The sequence below is a fragment of the Penicillium longicatenatum genome (genome assembly GCF_028827895.1).
Source record: "Penicillium longicatenatum strain IBT 33135 chromosome Unknown contig_3_segment0_segment0, whole genome shotgun sequence".
Taxonomy (NCBI): domain Eukaryota; kingdom Fungi; phylum Ascomycota; class Eurotiomycetes; order Eurotiales; family Aspergillaceae; genus Penicillium; species Penicillium longicatenatum.
In genome coordinates, this window is record NW_026643121.1 from 2,190,964 (window position 1) to 2,207,892 (window position 16,929).

Here is a 16,929-nt window from a genome sequence, read left to right on the forward strand (position 1 = left end):
TGTAGGATCATGTGGTATCGTGTAGACCTCGTGGTAGGCCGGATGCTACTCTGCAACGCTCATGATGCACGTGAGATGTGTTATTGCCTGAGTGCCTTATCTTCTGCCTTGCGACCTAGTCCAGAAGGTGTCAATAAGGTGTCAACGGCGACGACTTCCACTCCGTGCAAACCTACAACATTGGAATGTTCAGTGGACCCAAAGCAGGTACTGACTGAACTGTGTCACTGTTACCCTGGTTTGCATTGGGTCTGAGAATGGCCTAATGTTCCAGACTGTTACACACTGCAGGGTATGATTGGTTTACCACGAGGCGCAGTCCTGGTCTGTCCAATGAAAAATCGGGTCAATGGGTCTACGATGGAGAAGTCAGACGTGTCGGAGAACGCCACCAGGGACACCAGTACTCAGACGACTGGGGAAATATGTTGACGCACTTGAATCCACAGTCACCAACGGCTTGTCACTATTACTCGCGATGGTCGCTTAGAGATCGGCAACGCCGCTGATCGTCTCTCTAATAATAGGGCGAATCCAGGCCTATCAATCCCCACTTTTCTTTCTTTCTTGTACATGTCTCACGTCGAGCGACTTTCTTTTTGAGTTCTTTTTTTTTTTTTCTTACCTGGTCACTCGCTCTCCCGATCACTCGCTTTATGGACCCTTGACCTGTTCGTGGTCTTACTCTTCATGTGTCATTTCCATTCGTTATCTCTGTGATACTCCCTTCGTTTTTCTTGGGTTCGGGGAAGAGATGGATGTGCGTCAGAGGTTACAGGTCCGGACCGACTCGTCGGATGCATTCCTTGAACTCATTGCGAATCCCTTCAAATCAAAGGTAGGTCGCAAATACAGTATCCAAGAGCCGATACGTCATGATCTCCCGCTAATAACCGACAGTTCACCACCAGCTCTATCTGGGCTTCACTCGGCACCTCCGTCGGGATCTCCCTGCTCCTCGCCCTCCTCTTCTCCCTCTTCCGACCTCGTCATTCGCTCGTGTACGCCCCCAAGGTCAAACATGCCGACCGAAAACACGCTCCGCCCCCGGTGGGTAAAGGCTTTTTCTCCTGGATCAAACCCGTAATACACACCCGAGAGGCGCAGCTGGTGGACACCATTGGACTGGATGCGGTAATCTTCTTGCGCTTCAGCAAGATGTGTCGCAACATTTTCATCTTCATGAGCATCATCGGTTGCGCGGTCATGATTCCGGTGAACTTGGCCGAAAGCAAGAGCAACAGCTCCTCGATCTCCACGTTCGATCTCATGACTCCCCTCTACGTGACGAACCCCATGGCCATTTGGAGTCAGGTGGCATGCGCTTGGGCATTTGATATCATCGTGGTTTATTTTCTCTGGAGGAATTACCGGGCTGTACGGGCCCTGCGGAGACAGTATTTCCAGAGCTCAGATTACCAGCGGAGTCTGCATGCGCGAACTCTCATGGTCACCGATATCCCTGGCCCAGACCGCTCCGACGAAGGCATTCTGCGCCTCACCGACCAGACCAACCCCACCGCCGCTTTGCCCCGCGCTGCTATTGGCCGCAATGTGAGGGACCTGCCGAGCATCATCAAGGAACACGAAGAAGCCGTGCGAGAGCTAGAGTCTGTACTTGCAAAATATCTCAAGCGGCCCGATAATTTGCCTGCAAAGCGCCCCCGTATACGCCCTCCCCGCAGCCAGCGCGACAAGCACCCCGATGGGAAAGTGGATGCCATTGATTACCTGACTGTGCGTATCCGCGTTCTAGAAGAACAAATCAAGCATGGCCGGACCTCTATCGACCGCCGGGATGCACAACCGTATGGATTTGCTAGTTGGGCGAATATCGAGCATGCGCATGCGGTTGCTTGGACAGCCCGTAAGAAGCACCCCAAGGGCACAACCATTAGGCTTGCTCCTCGCCCCAGCGATTTGATCTGGGAGAATCTACCGCTTAGCAAGGCCTCGCGTAAGTGGAAACGGTTCGCCAACTTCATTTGGGTTACCGCATTGACCCTTGTGTGGGTCGTACCTAACGGTCTGATTGCTGTTTTCTTGTCCAACTTGTCGAATTTGGGCCTCGTGTGGCCCGCTTTCATGACCCAGTTGGAGGCCAACCCCAATGTTTGGGCTGCCGTTCAAGGTATTTTGTCTCCTGCAGTGACCTCCCTCGTTTACCTGGTACTGCCCATTATCTTCCGACGACTTTCGATCCAGAGTGGCAGCAAGACCAAGACTTCTCGCGAGAGAAAGGTCATGGGCCAATTGTATGCATTCTTCGTCTTTAACAACTTGATTGTGTTCTCGCTCTTCTCTGCTGCCTGGACATTCGTGTCTACCGTGATCGAGGATACCAATAAAAACGAAACTCCTTGGCAGGCCATTGTTGACAGTCAGCTCTACGAGAAGTTGGTCAGCGCCTTGTGCAATGTGTCTCCCTTCTGGATTACCTACCTCCTGCAGCGCAACCTAGGTGCGACTATTGATCTCGTTCAGATGATCAGCTTGTTCTGGGTGTGGTTCTCCAAGACGTTCCTTTCGCCGACACCACGTCAAGCAATTGAATGGACTGCACCTCCCCCCTTCGACTATGCCAGTTATTACAACTATTTCCTCTTCTATGCCACCGTTGCCATGTGCTTCGCCACTCTGCAGCCAATTGTGTTGCCGGTGACCGCATTGTACTTTGGTATCGATGCCATGTTGAAGAAGTATCTGCTCATGTACGTGTTCGTTACGAAGAATGAGTCCGCTGGCGCGTTCTGGCTTGTTGTTTTCAACCGCATGGTCTTTGCAACGATTCTTGCCAACGTTATCATCGCCCTGGTCGCCCTGTCACAGGGCACTCAGACCATGGCGTATTGCGTCATCCCACTCCTGTTCTTGATGATCGGTTTCAAGGTTTACTGCTCGCGGACATTTGACCCAGACTGCGAGTTCTACAACCGTGCCAACCTCACCGATGCAGAGGCCCTCGGTCCTACCAAGATAGACAAGAAGGCATCGGACCGTCTCAACGCCAAATTCGGTCATCCGGCTCTGTACAAGCCTCTCATGACCCCCATGGTCCATGCCCGCGCAGCAGAAACACTCAAGAAGATCTACCAGGGTCGCTTGGATGGCGGTGACCAGGTGGGCGAGTACTCCGATATCGCCATGAACCCAATGCTCTCGTCTGAACCCGGCAAGGCTGCCGATCCGGCGCCGTTCGAGGTTGTCCCTGAAAACCATCTAGACTTCTCATACTACAAGGACCGTCCCGACTTCCGCGAAGAATTCGGTGGAGGCATCTATGGCCGTCCGGAAGACTTGATGACAGAACGGTCCCAAACCCCTCGCAGCACATTAGGTGGCGAGTGGTCTCCTAGCTCTTCGCGTGCCTCCTCCCCTGCTCCTTCCCTGCCATCAATGTCCGCCTTGAGGGTCCACGATAACTACGAGCCGACTGATGGGACAGGTCTCATCCATCCTGCATTCCGGGTTCCACTTTCGCGGGGCGACAGTGGAAATGATGTCGGCGGAGGCTTGTATCAACAGTCCAACGAGAGCGAGACAAGACTTCTCAGCAGTGCGCAAACACCTGCGCAGACTGATGCCAACCCGCTGGATCGCTGGCGTGCGGGTGGTCATGGCTATGGTCCTGTTGAGCAGCAAACAGAGGAAGAGTATAACCCGTACACGTACACTTCGTATGATGCGTATCGGGCGCCGCGTTGATCCTGTTCTCAGTGAATCCGAGGGCTATTCTGCATATATCTGTTTCACTTTTTGTATATTTTGGCGAACAATTATTCGGGTTTTAGACGGCGATTTCGAGTCTATCCATACGAGATCACGATTATCCTTTTTGGACATTTTACACCCAGCGAACTTCACATACTTGAGCTGTATAAAACATAATTCATTTGATCTAATGCGTAAACAAGTACATAACCTCATCAAAAGTTGTAAACAATTAAAATGGTCATCAGAATCACCAATCCACTCTCACTCGTTACTTTTCTTCCTCTCCCACTCTGCACGGCATCTTCAGCCTGTCAAAACGGAACAGCACTAGGAAGGGCGGTAGGCACATCCTTGCGCGGGGTGCTCTGAATCAAGTGATCAAAGGAAGCAGCCCCATCAACACGCGGGTTGAAAGGCGCGAAATCCCAAAGATAACCCAATGTCCTCAAAACCGACGAAGCAGAGTATGACACCGTCTTGCCCTGGTTATTAGTACCCTTCTGCTCAACAAAGCCCTTGGAGATCCAAGGCGAGATCAAGAAAGTAGGAATACGTCCACCAAGGCGGTTAAACTCATAGGTATACTTCTCCCCATTAGGCGCGGTCTCAGTATACGTAAGGTTATCCGGTCTCGGCGCCAATGGAGGAGGCACATGATCGTGGAATCCACCCGTCTCGTCAAAGGTCAAAACGAAAAGAGTCTCGTTCCACTGAGGTCCGCTGCGCAGCGAGTCATAAACCCGCTTGATGAATGCCTCTCCGTCCGAGATCAGACCGCTGTCGTGCATGGAAGTGGTGCCGACGCCGCAGCACGAGGGATTCAAGTACGAGAACTCGGGCAACACACCCTTCTCTGCGTCGGTGTAGAATTGCGTCATGGGCACGACCTTGTCCTGGTTGCTGGTTTCTTTTGTCCATGTGAACCACTGTGCTTCGGGGCCTGTGCCACCGGCTGTGTCCCAGTAGTTCAACCAGGTGTGGTTGGTCTCACCCAGCTGCTGGAAGATAGAGCGCTGGGTGAAAGCATAGGTGCCGAAGCTATCGTCGTTGGTACCGTGGCCACCAGAGGTACCAGCAACAAGGGCAAAACGGTTAGGGTCCGTCGGCTACATCAACGCATCAGCAAAAGTCACTCCAAAAGCCGGCAATGAAAACTTACACCCGCAACATCAGAATGCCAGTGGTTGAAAGTAACGAAGTTCTCAACCAGAGAAGTGAGAACTGGCACCTCAGCCTCGGTATAGTAGTTCATAACCTGCTTCGCAAGCACAGTCTTGTTCGCATCATCACCATAGTTATGGATCTGTTCATGGATGAATCCATTGTTGTTAGGCAACAACTTGCCCTGGGCAATAAGAGAGTTATCAGGCGCCCAGTTGCTGTAGAACTCCATCGTGTTACCGGTCACAGCGTGGCTGGGATCATCAGTGACAGAGTTATAGTCCCGAGCCTCGGTACAGTGGTGGCCTTGGGAGGGATCAGTCACGTTGTATGGATTGCAGTATGGGCCGTTGTTAATGGGGTTCTCAATTCCCTTGTGGGTTTGTCCACCGAGCAAGTTGTCGACGGAGCGGTTCTCCATGCAAAGCACGACGACATTCTTGATCTTAGACTTCAAGTTCGAGATCGAGGAGGCGCTGTGTGCCTGCTTGGGGTTTCTGGGAATGGCTTCGGTAGCAGCCGCGAAGGCCAAGAGGCCGACTAGAGCGCTGGGATGCATGGTTGACAGTTACTTGATCTGGAATGCTCTGACGCACTTTGATCGGCGGCTGCACTGCTTTTTTATAGTTGCGAGATACCATGTACTGCATGGTTGCATTGATTATCGTAGTACACGTGGGGATAGAATGAAATTGTACTGTAAGCGAAGCATGAGGGGAAAGTCCAGACCACCGCACTTCGCACCGAGATGTCATGCCAATTAGATCAATTCGAGGGGCCACGGGCATAATCAGATTGCAATTGAGTTTCCTGCCAATTGATCGGGTGTATCGGTTGTACCTGTAGGCTGCAGTTAGTGTATAGATCGACTGCATAAACTGCCAAGAAAGGTACTGGCGGGCCCAACCGTCACACTAACTCAACCCGTTGAATTAATTAAGCCTTTGGTCGCGTTGAGGAAACGAGCACCCGTGGTTTTGATCTGCATCGTGATTGGGTGTGAGGCTTTCTGAGTTGCTTCAGGTACATGCAGTGCGGAGCGAGCTCCGATTGCGCGATGTGCTTTGGCAGCGAATTAACGTCGCATTATTCAGGGCACCTTATTTGGATGCTTGTTATTGGTTTCCATACCTCGCAACTTCGTATTGCATTGCTACTCAATAGTTGGAGTAGTGATCATTGTCTGTTTCGTCTGCGAGTGTTACGGCAGCTTCGGCGATGGATATGCGGACATGGAAGAAAGGTGAAACCCGACAATAGATTTTTTGGCTAAATATGTACATAAAATGAGGAAGTAGTAATACTTGTCTGATTTGATGGTAGTCATGTCAGGAAGAAAGAGAAGGAATAAGGAATAGGATAAAAAAAAAAAGGACAAAAGCTTGTCACTAGCCCTATGCTTCGCGCATCTATACCTAGTACAGAGGTACATCGTAGGCATCAAAGTCACACGTCCAAATATCATAAGACTTCTGGTGAAAATGCGCAGTCCTAAGTAGTACCGTTGTTCTTCCAAAGAGGACGCAAAGGCCAAGCGCACAGATCCTGCTGCTCGCCTTCATTAGCACCCGACATGATAGTTGCATTCAAACGATCCGGCTTGTCGCCATTCTCAACCCACTCAATCAGAGTCTCAAGTGTAGTGCCAGGGAAAGGACTGTTGGGCTGGTCATCACTAGGAGCACAGTGAGCAGCACCCGGAACCAGGTACAAACGATTCCAATCATTCAAGGCCTTGGTTTCCTCCTCAAATGAGAGGTCTCCGTACATGATTTTGCGCACCATCTCGTGGTAGTGCACAGAGGAACCGGTCGGGATGCTAGGGTTCGACTCGCCGTGGAAGTGGATTATTTTTCCACCCGCTTCCTGGAACGGAGTCAGATCGGGCCAGGTCGTCTGCAAGACGTCTTCGTAGCGCTTCCAGCCCTCGAACATCCACTCGGTCATGGTATCGTAGGTGACGTTGTCCATGGAATAAATGTTGTCTGCGTCGCGGAGCTCGAGGAACCGGGCGACCCATTCACCACCCAGTGAGGTGATGTCTAGCTCCCACTTGCCGGTCTCTGAGTTGTACTCGGTGTCAGCATCGTGGAAGGTAGCGGTCGGTTGGTACCAGATGTAGGCGCGCTTGCCATCCAGGGTGTGGAGACCGTCGAGGATCTTAGCAGCCACAGCAACACCAGCGGCCGTCACTGTTCCGTTCTGGGCAGGAGTGGTGCTAGTCTCCGAGGTACGCTTGTTGAGGCCACGCTTCAAGACAGTTGTGGAAGAGGAGGCAGCGCAGTGGTAGTGGTGACCGATAGTGGAGTTGATATTGAAACGCAGCTTGCAAAGATCTGTGCGGCCGACAACGCCGTCCGCTTTGCCATCAAGAGCATCGCAAGCCTTGATTGTGAGGTTGTTGATCATCTCCAATTCGCAGGGAGGAGGGTAGTAGCCCATTGTGTGCTCAACCAGGTTACCGTAAAGGTGGTTCACCTGTTGCTGACCCATGCGAATAGCAGGACCACCGATAACAGCTCCATCCCACTCATCAGGAAAGCGCTGGACCTGACTCCAGCCTTCGCGACCACCCTCAGAGCAACCCTGGTAGTAAGCGTATAGCTTCTTTGAGCCCATGTCATAGAAGTTCTTGCTGAATGCTTTGCCGATCATGCTCATTTCGTAATGAGCCTGGTAGCCTTGCATGTAGAGAGATCTTGACGGTTGATTGTTCCATTGGCCAACAAGAAGACGTCGTCGAGCTCAACGCTGAAGCCCCCATATCCTCCATCGGTTTGGCCAGATACAGCGCCGTAGATGACACCACCCGGGAGATCGTCTCCGTCGCCATTTATCGCATAACCGAAACCACCAGTAGAGAGCCAGCGGTTCTGAAACTTCTCAGGCGCTGGAAGCCAGAACTCCAGCAATACCTCATCATCCTTGATGCCGTTGTGGGAATAGGCTATTGTGACGTTACAATAGTCATACCCATACACATCGGGCCAGTCGTCCTCATCGGTAGTGGATGCATTGTAGACTGTATTGGCAGTAATGAAAGCAGGATGCAAAGTCAGGCCTTGAAATTTGTCCGAGGCAGGCAGGGCATTCTTAACGTATGTGGTAGTGCATACATCCTTCAAGCTCGCCGCCTGAACCGTTGCAAGCCCGAGGCCACCAACGAGAACACTCCGTTGAAACTTCATGTCGTCACAGACGAATAACGATATAAGAATGAACGTGAATGCAGTCTTAAACCATCTCCCAGTCACCCTTTATATACTCATCTTTTTGATAACAAAATTTGGACTGATATTGTTCGGTCAATTCTCGGATAATCCCAACGGTTGTGCAGTGCCGATAACGGGTCCACCGCGATGACGAAGGCGGCGCTTGCATTGGCGCATAGCTGACGAATTATGGGGTAGTACCCGGGATAAAGGCGAACTATTCAACTTCATCGTCAGTCGGACGCGTGTGATACCTGCTTTAACTAGGCGCTGGAAAAAGATATAACAGGGGCACAGGGAGAATCTGAGGGGTGACGATGAATGTTGCGTGTTTCTCGGGAACGTCCCACTATGGAAAACTAGGAGATCACCACGGGAGCATTTGATACGTCGAGCTGAGGATGTTCTTGTCTGGTTTCCGATCATTGTGGATTATTTTGATAATCAAGCTCATTCCAAGCTTTCTAGCCTCATCTTGGTATGAAGATCGGCGCTATACAGGTTGGAAATGGCCGATTCGGCTAATAATACACGCGCGAATGGAATGTCCGAGTCTATTTTGAATCACAGGCAACTCAATTGTTTCATGAGAGAATTCACATCCACAGAACTATGTCTGTATCCACCGTTCTCTGTGATTGAGGATCTTTAAACCTAAACCAGACTGTACAGATCAGTGTATCCGGCATATGATGAGGTACATATATACACCTGTATGGTTCATGTACCCTAAAAGAACCTGTACGCTTCAAATGAAAGGAGGTACAAGGGCAGACGAGCGAAAAGAAAGAACAACAACAACAACAACAACAACAACAACAACAACCGGAAAAGAATTGCCGTCGGCGGAAGGATCGGAGCCTTCGTCAGTCAAGGACCCAACTTCCGACCCATTGCGAATACGATGAACAAGAATACCTAAGGACGAAGGATGAGCATTCGGTCCGACCAGGTATCGAACATGGGACAGTTGCTGGGAATGACTATGTTAACCACTACACCACGTCGGCTTGGTTTATACATGGTGTATCACGTGTTGATAAGGCCCGCGCTAGTCCACATAGCGCAATAGATGCGGCTATGGCCGCCCACCTCACTCGTCATACTCTGGAGTCTGGAGTCTGCATCCATCCCAAGGATGAACACGAAGGTACCATCGTTCAACCTGTCGAGTCAGACTATTATGTCTCAAAGTTTTAAATCTCACTAGGCAATACTGAATCGCACATTTTCAATCCTTTGCTACTTTACGTTTCATGATTAGGCTGAAATGATATTCTAAGACCTTATGGGGCACGACCACCTTGGAACCTTGGAACCTTGGAAATACATGACCTAGGTACCTGTCCCTAGGTCTATGTCACTGGCTTTCATGATAAGTATCGCCCATCTACGTTCCAAGCGATTGTGTTGAAGCAACTTAAGTTCATGCTCAGGTGATGACAACTTTCCTAATCGGGATCAGATCGGGCCTCGGTCTCCGCTTTACCGCGCACTCCACTCGTTCCTGATCATCTTCAACTGCAGCTTGCATTTGCTTTTTCCCATTTGTATTCCCCGGATTTGAAAGCGGTGGGAATAAATTAATTCACCAGGAAACGCATCTTTCTCCAAATCCAACTTACATTTCTTTTCCCCCGTCAGGACCGTGCGGGGAGGAGCTCCCTCGGACTTGATACATCGCTTCCGCAACCAAGACCCTTGCGCGTCGCATTCACTCCAAACCTCTCTACCGCCCAAACATCCCTGGCTCCGGACATGAGAGGAACCGAGCAATAACCACACACGACGTAAGAGCTCCTACAAAGAACAAAGTCTGAGAGACCGCCAATCAAGCGGCTACACCCGGAAAAGAGACCGCTCATCGCACCTATCTTCAAGCCGCTTGCGATAACTGCCCAAGCTCCGGAGATACACCCGACCAAAAAAGCTATGGCGTGGTATTCCATCCTCCCACCACAGCTCATTCAGGTGGAGAGCTGGGCAGTCCGGATCTTCGTATGCGCCCATGTCCTCCCCACACTTCACTTGTTTCCTACTAACATTTGACTCTATCAGTTCCTTCTCGGAATTATCACGATCTTCCCCTGGCTCGCCCTCATTCTCTTCGATGCAGGCCTGTGGCTTTACCGAATGCTCTTGTGGGAACTACCGTGGGTAGGCGGACGGGCACGCGGCCAACAGCGACCTCGAGCACCAAGTCTGAACGAACGCCCTGACGGACAACGGCGGGCATTTGGATTGCGTGGCGTCGAGACTGATGCTCATCGGGATCAAGATCGAGAGGATGACGCGTTGGCGAATAGAGATACAGGCCAAGAGAATAAGGCACCCACCACGGCTACGAGGGCACATTCCAATGCGGATGGAGAGGCCAAATATAGAGCTGCTCGAGCCTGATTGACCTACGCTATTGCTTAGCTTAAATGCTCCTGTACGCATATCTTTATTCTGATAACGGGTTTATGGCGCTTATGGTGTTTGCCTAATCGGCTTTTATATGGGATTCATTGTATGCAATCTGGGTCAAACGTTTAAATATCATTATGTGAATATCTCTTATCATTGTGTCTATAATTTTGAGCTAATTTGCTACCAATTAAATCAGATTTCAAGTGCGTCTAATCACCACTTTACCTACTAGTATTCAGGTAGATATGAATGAGCATATAGCGTATCGCATCCAGGATTATCTTTTCATTCATCAGACTCTGCAAGAATCTGCTTATCTATATCCTTTTATCATTATTTCACTATACCCTGACTTACTGCAGGCGCTGGACGACCTTGATCAGATCAGCAGACACACCCATGGCAGTGACATCGCCACCAGCGCCAGCACCCTGCACAATCAGAGGGTTGGCGCCGTACCGCTTGGTGTAGAAGCTAATGATGTTGTCACTGCCCTTAAGGCCAGCAATAGCGCTGTCCTTGTCAAAGTACTGGAGACCAACCTTGACGGTCTTGGTGGCAACGTCAATGCTGCCAACGTAACGCACAACCTTACCCTGCTTCTCAGCGGTGTTCTTGACCTCAGCCATCTGAGCATCAAACTCGGGCAGGCGAGTCATGAACTGAGTAATGCCATCAGAAGAGGAAGGCAGCGAGGCCAGCTCGGCAGGGATGAGCGACTCAATGGGGAACGAGTCGGGACGAGACACCTCTAGACCAGCCAGACGGGCAAGGATGGTGAGCTTGCGAGCAACATCCATACCGTTCAGGTCATCACGGGGATCGGGCTCGGTGTAGCCAAGCTCCTTAGCCTGGGCAACGACGGCGCTCCACTGAGCATCCGAGGAGCCGGAGGCAGGGGCGAAAGTGTTGAACAGGAAGGAAAGGGTACCGGAGAAGACACCCTCGATGCGGGTGACTTCGTCACCGGTCGCGACGAGATCCTTCAGAGTGGACAGGACGGGGAGACCGGCGCCGACGGTGCTCTCGTGATAAACGAGAGCCTTGCCCTCGGCGGCGGAGGCGAAGATGTCCTTCCACAGGGAGAGGTCATCGGAGAAGCCCTTCTTGTTCGGGGTGACGACGGAGATGCCCTTCTTCAAGAATGTGGGGTAGGAGCGGGCAAGGTTAATATCGGAGGTGTTGTCAACCAAAATGGCGCGACCAGGGGCAGAGGCGAGGTATGTCGCGATCTCCTCGGCGGGCAGAGCGCCGGTCTTGACGAGCGAGGGCGCAGCGGAGGCAGTTGCCCAGTCGGCCGCGGGGATGGCGGGGGAGTACGCCGGTGTCGGAGCGAGGAGGGTCTGCGAGGAGCGGGCGAGGAGAACAAGCTGGGGGGCATTGGGGATACGAGCAAGCTGGGACAGGAACGCGGTACCAACGCCGCCGACGCCTGGATGTGTTAATTTTGGTGCGGTTATGGTCTTGAGGCGTGAAGCTTGAAGCTCGAAAAGATGGAGGGGTATTCATACCAACAACACCGAGGTAGATAGGGCTGGACATGATGAGTCAATTGGTTGATTCCTGGTGTTAAATTGAAATTGAGTTTATCTCAAAGAGACAGAATGTACAAGGGAAATATCAATTGACTCCAAGTACAGTGAGAGGATTGAGTAGATTGCGAGATGATCTGCTTGACTCACTTTAACCTTGCGGACTCGGCCCGGAGTTATGTAATCCCAGTCTGATGCAGTGGGGCATGTTTAGATTTGTTTCTCTACAAATGCATGAGTTTGAAGTTCTACACATGTACAGTCGGGTATCTACTGGCTTAGTTGTCAACTAATACTGGGAGTTAATTGATCTATGTCAATAGCTTAGGGACCTCTAGTAGACGTGATATATTATGTAAGTCTAATGGAGTATTCTCTATAAGAATGATGAGAAAGACAATGTACACGTGGAATCACTAGAGTACAGACTTGCCCCGACTCTTCTGTATTATTCTAGAGGCCAACCATAGCTTTTACCAGGAATTAATTCATTCCAGTGAACTGGACGTAGCAATTGTACATGACAATTTCGGGACATTTAATTATCCGAATTAGGCTAGATCGCTATGTCTTATCTTATCGTCCTCCATATCACTCCAAGTTCACTATTGACAGACTGCTCGAACCACACACCACAACCATGAGCTCCGACCAAACCTCTCTGTACGGACAACGCCGTACCAAAACCACCAAGGGCCCAGACATCTCCAACTCATCCAACCTAGCGTTTTCCTCCCAACTCTCCTCCCTCATAGCCCAAGACAGCAGCACAGGCCGCGGCCGAGCCCGCCCATCCAAGACCCCCAAAACCGACCTCTTTACCAGATCTAACAAAGGAGCCGAGAAGCGCGCAGCTTCCGATCTCAAAGATGAAGGCCACACTCAAGTCCACAAAAGCAGCAAGGATATCGGCAAAGTCGACGACGCCACACTCAGCCGATCTAAGCGCAAAATGGATGCAAAAGTGCGCCTATACAACGACCTGAAGAAGGGATCACACCTAGCAGCCGAAAGCAGCGACGAGGAAGAGCCCAGTCACAAAAAAACCCGAGGCGAAGATTACCATAAGCGACTACGGCGCAAAGAAAAAGAAGGACTGGTTGATTTCGACCGCAAATGGATGGACGAAGAACGAAATCGCGATGGATCCGAGGATACCAGTGACGGTGATCAAGACGATGACAACGCGTCCCAGATATCATATGAAGATGAATTTGGGCGTTCGCGCCGTGGTACGAGAAAAGAAGCTGCCACAGCGGCGCGTGCGAAGGAGGAGGCGAATCAGGGCCGCGAGACGCGGGAACGCTGGCAGCCTGCCAGACCGGATAATCTGATTTATGGCGAGACGATTCAGGCGGAGGCGTTCAACCCCGAGGAGAATGTTGCAGCACAGATGGCTAAGCTTGCTGCGCGAAGGGATCGGTCTGCTACGCCGCCTGAAGAGGTGCATTACAATGCGGATGCGGAGGTACGGAATCGGGGTACTGGATTTTATTCATTCTCAGGGGATCAGGAGGAACGGAAGAGGCAGATGGAGGATTTGTTGATGGCAAGACAGGAGACTGAGCAGCAGCGACAGGCTAGGATTGATAGGAGGGCGGAATGGGAAGAAAAGACCAATCGTCGGCGGAAGGAGCTTGCTGAATTGCGGGAAAAGAGGATGACAGAGCGGCTTTTGAAGGGCCTTTCCAATGACGGGCTCTTGGTGAAGCAGCCGAAGACATGAGGGCTTCCATACTATGTACTTTTCACGATACCCATTACTTCTTCTCTCATGTCAGATACAAAGTGGCAATGTATTCTCAGGCGCTAATTCCAAAATGACCTTGTATCAATCAGAATGCAACGAAGCTAGCGCAAGCAATCGTTAGAAAGACGCTAAAAAGGCAGAATCAAAGGACGATTAAGCATGACTTGGCTTCAATAGCTTCATAGCCATTTCAATTGACCCTAACTTTTGATCTTGATCATGACAATCATGCCAGCATAACTCGTCAGTCGTAAGTGTCCAGAGCATGTAGATAGTAAATACACCAAGGCCCATAGCACAAGGATGGCGCTGTCTACCGAATGGTCATCGCTATATCTTCCATCGTGTCCAAGAAGCCGTCAGCATCTAGATAAGGCGTTAATTAGTACGATGTGATCAAATGAAATGGATATACGCACCACTCCGACTAGCAAATTTCAATACATGCTCCCCACGGGCCGTGGTAGGCGGATTATAGTCCTCCGCCGACATGAGGATGGTAAGCTTCAGGTCCCTCACTAACACGGTCCGTGAATCCAAGGGCTTCAACCAGCCCCGTCGCTTGATCTGATGAGTAACGAAGGCAGTCCAGACAGGGGTTCTATGAAAATGAGTGAGAACCGTCAATATATAACCTGGGCTTGAACTTACCGGTCCATAATCCCTTTGTGAACAGATGCCTGCAGTCGAACAGCTCCTGAGACACTATCTTGATACACACGTAAAGCATGGGGATAGTTGTCATCGACGATTTGGCTGGACATAATTAGCTGTGTGAATTGATTCGGGGCCAAGGTTTGACCAACCCGCCAAAAAGCTCCTCTTCCTCGTCGAGTTCGTAGTCCCGGATATCGTCAACCGGTCGACCGGCATCTTGAGAGCGAAGGGCCAAGAACGCACAGAAGAACACGACCATACCTTAACTCTTTGTCAGGTCTTGTCTCGAATTATCTTTGCATGTGTTTAGGTATACTCACTTTCAATTGTGGTGAACTTCAGACGGGCCCACAAGATCAAATCCTTGCCTGAGTTTTTTCTCCGGCACAACTGAAGGCAGGACCCTGCTCGGACAATTTCCAGCATGTTCAGAGGTAGACAGAAGTATTCACTGGATCGAGTACGGTGAGGTACCTTACACACTATTCGAGCGCGGTGGTCTCTCTCCCGTAGATAGAAATAGATAGTCATCTCCGATTCGTCATTGAAGGCCCTGGAAATAACCAATTAGGAGGTAATTCAATCTCCTTTCTAAAGGACCCACAATTGAAGAATTCGCTCAAATCCTTTTTCTTTGAGAATCTGCTTGATTCCTGGGTGGGAATCGTCGAAACATCCTGCCCTATAGTAGTGTCAGAGTGATATCTCTGCCCGGAGTCGAGAGATCTTACTTTTCTGGTCCGTTCGGAATCGCGGTCTCTGTATCATAACTGCTAAAGATTTCTTTTATCCAATGATACTGTATGGCATCATTCTGGGTGGAGTGGCTGGTATTTGTAGTGGCAGACACTGATCCAGTCAATGGCGAGTAAGGAGCCTCGGGGACAGAAGGAGGAATACTATCGGAAAATGTGCCCGTACCAGACGAAGGTGACAGGGGTGACTGAGGAGATAGATGTGCAGGTCGAACTCGCTCAAAGGATCGGCGTCGACGGTGATCACGGTCACTGACCGGGCTTATTGGGCTCAGAGGCTCGGCGATGTTGCCTCTAGATGGAGGGCGAGGTATGTTGCCTCTGGATGGAGGGCGAGAGGTGGGACGCACGTTGCCTCTGGATGGGGGGCGAGAGGCGGGACGAGGGATCGAAGTAGGACCAAGAGGGTCCTGACCAAGCTCTAATGATCCAAGACCTTGAGGAAGCAATCGATGTTCCTGCAAGACAAGCAGCTCTCTCAGGCCGTTGCGAGTGCTTCCGAGGAGCGACGAGTCATAATTACGACTAATCATATGGTGTTTAGCTATTAGTGTCGTTTTGTCACATTAGGGCTATACATACCTCTTCACCATCTCACCCAGCTCTCTGAGGAAAATCCTATATCTTGCCAGGCGAGTTGAAAGCGCATACTGCGACTCATCCCAGAAAAACCGACTCATAGACACCCAAACGCGCTTGTAATTCTCCGGGGTATTTCTGCCATTGTCCAGGCGGTGCATATATTCATGAATATCCTCAAAAGTATATTTCAGGCTGCTCCGCACCAATTCGACATCGGATTGGACGCGGGGCCAATTGCGACGGTACTGGACATTTTGCGAAAATGCGTCCAGGCTGGTCAAGGAAGAGCTGATCGCATATAGATCGGATATGAGGCCGGTCACCTCGGCCGCATGTTCGGGAAGAGGGGCACGGAAAGTAGTGAAGCCAGCTGCCGCATCTTCGGCGTCTTCAGCAGACGTGCGCAGGGCCATGGGGCGGGTCAGGCCATGCGGGTTTTCTGGAGAGAGAAAAGCAGAGAGCGCGGGAAATCCAAAGTAACCCAATCTCACGTGGGCATGCGGCTCTTACTTTTTTCTTTCTTCCCTTGCGTCTTGCTTCCTGACGTGGTCGCGCGGGAATGGCGGGGCGCTTAGTGGGGGGAGGGGAAGGAGAGGGGAAGAACCTAGGAGAATCCGCGTTAAGATCCCGGCCTTTGATGACCAGGACAATTCATATCCTAAAGAGCAGAGTAATTACAATATACCTATATAGCCAACCTCATTTGATTCCACGGATCATGGAGCAGTTACCATGGTTCCCGAGTTTATTCCAGCACTCTGCTGGGTAAGCATCTTATGCGACCCACATATACTTCTGCCCTATAAGGTTGTCGTCTAGTACAAAAGTAGCGGTGACGGAGTGTGACCACCGCACATAACCGTCCGGATTGCAAGATGTATGCATAGTTGGGCTATGTAGACCAGCACATAGAACGCAAAAGCCCAGAGGGCTCAGGCGCAAGACGTGGACAGGCTAGCAGCTTGAAGATAGACTAAGAATAGAAAAAACATAAACAACACGAAAGGTACCATAGTTTGCAAGTAATCTAGTCGACGGAGCGACCGAAAGTATGCATATGTAGATCATCGCATTTATACAGTACAGTATGTATAGCTGCAGTGGGCAAAGCCAAGTCTATACTGTAGCACATAACTCGGTTACCAGATTAAATT

General features: G+C 50.7%; 7 protein-coding genes across 7 annotated transcripts; 3 read left to right on the forward strand and 4 right to left on the reverse strand.

Annotated features, from left to right (window-relative positions):
* Nucleotides 1-754: 754 nt before the first annotated feature.
* On the forward strand, nt 755-3,705 carry N7484_006182 (putative DUF221 domain protein; the record flags this gene model as incomplete). The annotated part of the gene is made up of 2 exons (XM_057116600.1): nt 755-838; nt 901-3,705. 2 exons carry the CDS (start codon nt 755-757, stop codon nt 3,703-3,705), a joined length of 2,889 nt encoding a protein of 962 aa, XP_056972483.1.
* Nucleotides 3,706-4,025: 320 nt separating this feature from the next.
* Nucleotides 4,026-5,434, reverse strand: N7484_006183 (phosphoesterase superfamily protein; the record flags this gene model as incomplete). Its single annotated transcript, XM_057116601.1, has 2 exons — nt 4,026-4,820; nt 4,874-5,434. The coding sequence occupies 2 exons, from the start codon at nt 5,432-5,434 to the stop codon at nt 4,026-4,028; spliced, it is 1,356 nt and encodes a 451-aa protein (XP_056972484.1).
* A 932-nt stretch (nt 5,435-6,366) lies between these two features.
* Nucleotides 6,367-8,063, reverse strand: N7484_006184 (tannase; the record flags this gene model as incomplete). Its single annotated transcript, XM_057116602.1, has 2 exons — nt 6,367-7,531; nt 7,603-8,063. The coding sequence occupies 2 exons, from the start codon at nt 8,061-8,063 to the stop codon at nt 6,367-6,369; spliced, it is 1,626 nt and encodes a 541-aa protein (XP_056972485.1).
* A 1,956-nt stretch (nt 8,064-10,019) lies between these two features.
* On the forward strand, nt 10,020-10,487 carry N7484_006185 (uncharacterized protein; the record flags this gene model as incomplete). The annotated part of the gene is made up of 2 exons (XM_057116603.1): nt 10,020-10,085; nt 10,146-10,487. 2 exons carry the CDS (start codon nt 10,020-10,022, stop codon nt 10,485-10,487), a joined length of 408 nt encoding a protein of 135 aa, XP_056972486.1.
* Nucleotides 10,488-10,852: 365 nt separating this feature from the next.
* N7484_006186 (homoserine dehydrogenase) lies at nt 10,853-12,041 on the reverse strand (the record flags this gene model as incomplete). Its single annotated transcript, XM_057116604.1, has 2 exons — nt 10,853-11,931; nt 12,011-12,041. 2 exons carry the CDS (start codon nt 12,039-12,041, stop codon nt 10,853-10,855), a joined length of 1,110 nt encoding a protein of 369 aa, XP_056972487.1.
* A 630-nt stretch (nt 12,042-12,671) lies between these two features.
* On the forward strand, nt 12,672-13,757 carry N7484_006187 (CCDC174 family protein; the record flags this gene model as incomplete). Its single annotated transcript, XM_057116605.1, has 1 exon — nt 12,672-13,757. One exon carries the CDS (start codon nt 12,672-12,674, stop codon nt 13,755-13,757), a length of 1,086 nt encoding a protein of 361 aa, XP_056972488.1.
* Nucleotides 13,758-14,094: 337 nt separating this feature from the next.
* On the reverse strand, nt 14,095-16,188 carry N7484_006188 (uncharacterized protein; the record flags this gene model as incomplete). Its single annotated transcript, XM_057116606.1, has 8 exons — nt 14,095-14,147; nt 14,201-14,382; nt 14,433-14,537; nt 14,588-14,699; nt 14,759-14,991; nt 15,043-15,120; nt 15,170-15,718; nt 15,776-16,188. 8 exons carry the CDS (start codon nt 16,186-16,188, stop codon nt 14,095-14,097), a joined length of 1,725 nt encoding a protein of 574 aa, XP_056972489.1.
* Nucleotides 16,189-16,929: the final 741 nt, after the last annotated feature.